Source organism: Lipotes vexillifer, unplaced genomic scaffold (assembly GCF_000442215.2).
Source record: "Lipotes vexillifer unplaced genomic scaffold, Lipotes_vexillifer_v1.1 scaffold79, whole genome shotgun sequence".
Classification (NCBI taxonomy): domain Eukaryota; kingdom Metazoa; phylum Chordata; class Mammalia; order Artiodactyla; family Lipotidae; genus Lipotes; species Lipotes vexillifer.
Window position 1 is genome coordinate 1,528,390 of NW_006775678.1, and position 7,655 is coordinate 1,536,044.

Here is a 7,655-nt window from a genome sequence, read left to right on the forward strand (position 1 = left end):
GAATACAAAAAAAAAAAAAAGAGAAATGCAGCTCAGACCCTGGGACCAAGTAGCCAAAGCGCCGCAGCAGCGCAGGAACCCACACCTGCCCTGGGAAGAGTTTAGAGAGGCCAGAGGAAGGGGCGGAGTGTGTGCTTCTCCCATGTGCCCGCCTATCCTGAGGTCATGCTCGTTGCTAATGACGATACCATGTCTGTCCTACTCATGTCTTTTGATGACCCGCTTTTTAAAAAAATAATTAATTAATTTTGGGCTGCGTTAGGTCTTCGTTGCTGGGCACGGGCTTTCTCTAGTTGCGGCGAGCGGGGGCTACTCTTTGTTGCGGTGCGTGGGCTTCTCATTGCGGTGGCTTCTCTTGTTGCAGAGCACAGGCTCTAGGTGTGCGGGCTTCAGTAGTTGTGGCACGCGGGATCAGTAGTTGTGGCTCGTGGGCTCCAGAGCAGAGGCTCAGTCGTCGTGGCGCACGGGCTTAGTTGCTCTGCGGCATGTGGGATCCTCCTGGGCCAGGGCTCGAACCCGTGTCCCCTGCACTGGCAGGCGGATTCGTAACCACTGGGCCACCAGCGAAGTCCCTTTTTTTTTTTTTTTAACAGTCACCATGCTATACATTACATCCCCAGGACTTATTTACCTTCTAACTGGAAGCTTGTATTTTTGAGCCTCGTCACCCAGTTTTTTCCATGCCCCCCCCCACCCTCTTGCTTCTGGCAACCACGAACCCGTTCTCTGTATCTATGAGCTTGGATTTTTTAGGTTCTCCGTATAAGTGAGATCTCCATTGATCTTTCTCTGTCCGACTTATTTCACTTAGCATCGTGTCACCAAGGTCCATATGTGTTGTCGCAAGTGGCAGGATTTCCTTCTTTTTTATGGCTGGATAACAATCCATTGTATATATATATACCATGATGACCATTTTTTAATCGTGGTAATCAGATGAGTAATCCAATAAGTTCAGTAATCAAGATGGCAAGCCCCATGAAGGGGATACAAGGAATGACTTGGGAATCTGTTTCCCCACCTCCTCGCTGGCCCAGGCCACCCTCAGCCCTGTCCAGGCTGCCATAAGGGTCCAGTACTGACCAGCCAGCCCCTCATCCCTTTCCCTCCAATTCACTGTACACATTGCCATGGCCTTGGCCTTTCCCAATCACAGTGATGCCCATGGACACTGCCTGGCCTTCCTGGGCCTCTTTGCTCCTTATTGGAACAACTAGGAGATGAAAACCTACCACTGATATTCCCATCATGCTTTTAAGAAGGCTTTCTAAAGGTTCCACTATGAAGGGTTCCTCTGAATAATTAAAGAAAGACCTAAGAGTTACAGCCGGTTCCATACCAGCCAGCAGCATGGGCCCCTCTAGAGAAGCTGGCTTGATACAAATATTAGAACCAAAGCATGACACTCTGGGCCTGGGAAATGACCATCCCCCAAGGTCGTCATTTCCCCAAAGTCTTCTACTCTCAAGGCTGAATATTCCAATTCCTTCAATGCTTTTCCTCAATTACAGTCAGTCGTTTTAAAACCTCTCACCATCCTGGCTGCTGCGGAGACAGTTACAATGCTTGGTTTTCTAGCTGTTTCCCAGCGTGCCAGGGGAGGGTCCCGCTGCTCAGACACTGCCCTCCCAGCCTGTACCCGCCACTGTCCCTCAAGTGTGCTGCCACCTCCTGCTTTGTGACAGGTACTCATAGCAGAGCCCACCGAGCCTTTCCAGGCTCGCTAGTGCAGCGACCGCTTGAGAACAAAATGCACAGTCTGGTCCTTAATATCAAAAGAATGGGCTTTAAAAAAAAAAGTCATGTCCAGAAATTTATTTCTGTTCCCCAGCACCACCACGGCCCTTGCTACAGCATACAGTCCCCAGGGAAGAACTGAGAACATCTGAGGAGCGGTTCTTCTGGGGCAGCCCAGGTGCATTTCCCTGTGGCTGCGTCTGGGGACACCAGGGAGCTGGAAGGACCCAGATTCCTGTCCCTGTGCAGGCAGCGGGTCCTACCACGAGTACCACACCAAAGCCAGAATCTGGCTTGGACAGGAGTGACCTGTCTGCACAGACAGGAAGCAGCCACCCTTGCGCTGATCTTGGCCTGGGAAAAGTGTCTGTCCCTCCTTGCCCCTTTCCAGCCATGGGTGCTGTTGAAGGCCCCCTGCACCCTGTGCCTCAGAGGGGTGGGAGCAGAGCATGTAACTTGTGACAGCCACTCAAGGCAAAGGAAGTGGGGCAGGTCTGCACTCCAAGCCCAAGGCCTGCACTGAGGTGGGGGTGCCGGCCACATCTGGTGAGAACTGGACAAAGCAGAATATGATCCAAGTGATGTTTTATGGCATTCTTCCTATTAATTACCATTGTTATGAATAGTGCACATTGGATTAGACAGAATATCCATGTGCTTACAAAAAAAGCAGGCAGTTGTATTGTTGGGGTTTTTCACACCATAAGCAAAGTCTTGCAACATGATGTGTAGCATCCATTTTTAGGAAATCCAGCCATGTTATAAAGCGCCCTAGGGAGGCCTCCACCAGAAAGTAAACTCTGCGGTGAAGGATGACACGTGGAATGCTTTCAAGTCACACTATCACTGTTTACTTGAATTGTGTTGGAACTGCGTCAGCAACTCCCAGGTCTCCGGTCAAGCCATCAGCTGACACAGGGGCAGGAAAAGTGATGCACCTGGTCTTCTGGGGGACGGCTTCTGCGACACTTTGCTGAAATAGTGAGCAGTGCCGGTTTCCCCCAAAGTCTCAGGATAATTTTAAAGCACATGGAACTCCAAACCACTCTAAAACTTTTGGGACACCTCAAATATTAAGAGTAGAAATAGCAGAGACCTTGGGGCCAGAAGGAGCTACATCCAAATCCTTTTGTGTGTTAAGATGCTCTTTTGCGTGGCTGAGAGGCCCAAGTTCCAATCCTGGTTCTGTCACTCCACAGCTGTGGGGTTTTGCGAAGTCCCTTAGCCACAGCACCCCTACCCCCATTCCCCATTGGCTGCAGTTTCCTCAGGTCTAAAGTGAGGCCGCGGCATTAGATTCTTAGATGAACTCAAAGGTCTCCTTCAGGGTCTATGAAAACATCAGGTGGGCTCTCATGCATTGTGCATTTGAAACAGCTGTAGAAAAATGTGTACATGGGCAGCAGTAACCCATGCAACGAAAGACACTGGGCTCCATCGTTAACAATGTATAGATTTCTTTAGGGTCCCCCTCCTCTAGCTGGCTTTAGGGAGCAGTAGCCTATGCAGATAGAGTCACTATCGCTCCAGGGAGGATATGAATCTGTACGTTATGTGGCTATAATTCTCCCCTCTTCCCATAGTTTCTGTTGGAAAGGCTCTTGTTTCAAAGGACAGCTTGGCTCAGAGATTTGGGAATTATTTTTTCTCTGAAGAGCATCAAACTCATTTTACAAAGCCCGAAGGTGTCCCACCCCTGAGAACTGAGGTGAGCAGGACCGTGGACTCACCAACAAAGCTCAGATGCTTGTGGTTCAGGGACCTCCAATTCTTGCCTTGTTTACAAACATCAGTGTGCCCACCCCAGGCCTCCAAGACCCCTGCTTGTTATTATCAAGAAATAAAACTTTTGTGCATAGAGATAATAACAGCAATTAGAGTGATCATCCATGGAGCTCTTTCCACTCGTCAGGCACTCGCCTTGTCAGGCACACCTTATTATCTCGGACAAAGACCTCAGGAAGTAGGTATCACTGCCCCCATTTTATAGATGAGGAAATGGAGGCTCAGATATATTAAAAAACCATCTGACATTGCAGATGTCAGAGCCAGAACTGAAAGCCAGTTCTCCTTATATCTTCACCAATCAACAGAACAGTCGTCAAAAATATATCCTCAAGAACAACAGATATATATGTATTCTAAAAAAGCCCCACCTTTGGGACTTCCCTGGTGGCGCAATGGTTAAGAATCCGCCTTTCAATGCAGGGGACGCGGGTTCTAGCCCTGGTCCGGGAAGATCCCACATGCCGCGGAGCAACTAAGCCCATGCGCCACAAGTACGGAGCCTGCGCTCTAGAGCCCGTGAGCCACAACTCCCGAAGCCCGCGCTCCTACAGGCCGGGCTCCGCAACAAGAGAAACCACCGCAATGAGAAGCCCATGCACCTTAAGGAAGCATAGCCCCTGCTCGCCGCAACTAGAGAAAGCCCACGCGCAAGAACGAAGACCCAACGCAGCCAAAAGTAAATAAAATTACAAAAACACAAAAAAGCCCCACCTTTCTGGAACAGACACAGCCAGTTGAGGGTGTGTGTGGGTGTGTGCGAAAGCATGCAAGTGCACTTAATTTCTGCTTGCTTCCAAACGAGACGTGTGGTGCTTTCATCAGATGCACCGGAGGCCGGAGGCCGGAAGTGGGAGGGCGGGGCTTCAGTTGAGCGGCGGGAATCTGCTGCCACATTGCTAAACACAGCCCGGCCATCCTAGGGAGCTTCAGGAAATTCAGGCAACAGGAGTGGAGGGACCGTGTTAGAAGTGCTCCACACTCCCAAAATGCAGTCCCGGTGGGAAAAAGTACTAATCTGGAATAAGGTGGGCAAAAAGCAAGGCACTCTTTTCGAAATTCATTGGTTGCAAATGAACATGAGTTTAAATTTTATTGTGAGTTTTCCCACCTCAGTGAGCACGTCCGTCTTAGGATCAATGTCTCCCGGGCGCGGGGCTGTATACCTCTTCAGTGGCTTCAGCAGTGACCTTGCATGGGCAATGGGCTCGCTCCCTTTGTTTACAGCTTGCAGCTTCTGAAGTCAGTTTTCCCGGGGATCTGCAGGGGACCCACTGAAGCAACTGGTTTAGCTGCACTTTCTAAACCGCCCAGCCCGCTGGCCCTCATCCCTGCGAGAAGACGATGTGCTTTGGAAGGATCTCTTTGGCTTCTCCAGGTAAAACTGTTTACTTCTCCAGGTAAAACAGTTGTGCTGTAGAGGGCACTGCAAGCAGTTTTTTTTGTTTTTTGTTTTTTAAATTTAATTAATTAATTTATTTATTTATGGCTGCGTTGGGTCTTCGTTGCTATGCGCGGGGTTTCTCTAGTTGCGGTGCTCGGGCTTCTCATTGCGGTGGCTTCTCTTGTTGCAGAGCACAGGCTCTAGGCATACGGGCTTCAGTAGCCGTGGCACGTGGGCTCAGTAGTTGTGGCGCACGGGCTTAGTTGCTCTGCGGAATGTGGGATCTTCCCGGACCAGGGCTTGAACCCGTGTCCCCTGCATTGGCGGGCGGATTCTTAACCACTGCGCCACCAGGGAAGTCCTTGCAAGCAGTTTTTAGTTTATAAGTCAGACCCATGACTTTTGGAGACCAGCTACTTGACCAAAGCCCACAGGAGTTTGTCCTCTCAGCCAGGATGGATAAGATGGTGCTCGGTGATGACCATCACCACCCCATCATCTCCAAAAGGAAGGAACAGATTGTTCCTCTGACATGGAGGAAGAATGTCATAGAAGTTAAGACCCTGGGCTCTGTTTTGCCTGGCAGCATGGCCCTTGGCCGGAGGGTAGTTACTCTCTTTCTTCCTCTGTTTCCTCTAAGAAACCTACCTTACAAGACTGTCCTGGGGATTAAATGAATTGATATGTGCCAAGCACTTAGAACAGCGCCTGGCACTTAGGAAGGAGCTCGAGAAATGTCACCTGTGATGATTATCCCCATTGTGCATTTATATATAAATGTTCTATAGTCTTTAGATAAATGTACATAAACAGGTATTACTCCATTTTGTTGAGAGGAAATGCAAGTTCAGAAGACTGGAATCTAGTTTTTATGAACAAGTTCAGTGCTATTTTCACTATATCAGATACCTCAATTACGATTAAGGCATATAAATATATTTATGTATTATATATGTACATCTATGTGTGTGTATATACATGTTACATATATATATATATATACACACACACACACACACACACACACACACACACACACACCCATGAGTGTGACCCTTTGCTGATAATCAAACACTTTCCATTTCTTATTACGTAAAAAATGATTGGATGTTTTCTGTGTTGAGTGTCTCACCTTTGGGAGTCTGTACTTTTCTCTGAGGTGAACTCTGAGGCCCGCCCTCTCTGCCTTTTTTTGTGTAAATGCAGCATCTCTTTCCATCCTAAAAGTAAGAGAATAGAATAAAGGATCAAAGGACGAAGAGAGCTAAGGCCATTCCAGCCCCTGCTCAGAGGAGCCAGACACTGGGACACACCTTCTTAGTTCCCACTGCCGGCAGACAAATGGGAAATAGGGGAGTTTTTCCTACATCCCCAAATTTCTGCCTCTCTGTCATTCCACTATCATAACTCAGTACGGACCCTAAATCCCAAAGACAGCTCAGTTCTGGGAATCTCTTTCTGATGCACCCCGGGAGAGGGGCAGGGTGATTACTCCTGATGTAGACCTGACCTCACTATGTTTCTCTAAGTACAGCCTGGGACCACAAGCGTCAGAATCACCCGGAGCACTCATTAAGAATGCAGCTTCCCAGTCCGACTGCATTGTGGAGAGAAGCTACATTTTAAAAATCATTTTGTTTCTTATTTTATTATATTTATTAGGGGTTAACACATTTAGTTCTTCTAGAAATGCTAGGTGTATGAGCTGATGACAAAGGATGTTGAGTGTTATTCTTGGGACATAAGTTTTATTTATTTTTTAAATTAAAAAAATTGAAATATAGTTGCTGTACAATATTGTGTTACAGGTGTACAATATCGTGATTCACAATTTTTATTTTTTTGGCCGTACCATGCGGCATGTGGAATCTTAGTGCCCTGACAAGGGATTGAACCCGTGCCCCCTGCAGTGGAAGCACAGAGTCCTAACCACTGGACTGCCAGGGAATTTCCCCCTCCCCCATTTTCCCCACAATTTTTAAAGGTTATACTCCATTTATGATTATTATAACATGTTGGCCGTGTTCCCTGTGTTGTGTTACAATATGTCCTTGTAGCTTATTTTATACATAATAGTTTGTACCTGGGACATAAGTTTTAAATTCTACAGAACACTTATTTTTACGGAAAAAAATGTTTGGAGCAAACCCCTAGCTTCTCCTTCTACTTCCTTTCCTGATGCCCTTTTTTAAACCCTTATGTGGAATTTCCACGTATCTATTTAAGGTCTGAGTCCGTCTCCACCCATGCTGCCTTGATTCTGCAACATTCCCAAAGTGGAAGACATTTTTGAGTTTTTTTTTTTTGGCCACACCATGCGGCATGCGGGACCTTGGTTCCCTGACCAGAGATGGAACCCACGCCCCCTGCAGTGGAAGCGTGGAGTCTTAACCGCTGGACCACCAGGGAAGTCCCCAGTTTTCAGTTTTAAAGGATGTTCTCCTTCAGATCTCTGCAGAGCTGTGTTTCCACAAGACAGTTACACTCAGTGACTGAGAGTCTGAGATTCAGTTATTATTCTGTTCATTTAATTTCACCAATAAATTGTGATAGAATTCAGAACTCTGAGCTACAATAATGTGGAACTTTTAAAAAGCACTTGAAATCCTTGACAGCTGAAGCAGGGACATTTAAACATACGGCAGGGAATCCAACTGTGAAATGTTCTCTCTGTAATCTTACCAAAGAGAGATGTGTTCTGGAAACGATACCTTCCTCCAGGGGAGAAAACACATCTGCTCCGCTCTTC

At 47.4% G+C, this 7,655-nt stretch overlaps 1 protein-coding gene across 1 annotated transcript in view; it reads right to left on the reverse strand.

Moving 5' to 3' along the window:
* Positions 1 to 7,655, reverse strand: part of CPLX4 (complexin 4) — a 22,421-nt gene that overhangs the window by 11,104 nt on the left and 3,662 nt on the right. Inside the window, exon 2 of the mRNA XM_007450118.1 lies at positions 6,039 to 6,126. Coding sequence (XP_007450180.1) covers positions 6,039 to 6,126 — 88 coding nt within the window. The remainder of the gene's footprint in view (positions 1 to 6,038; positions 6,127 to 7,655) is intronic.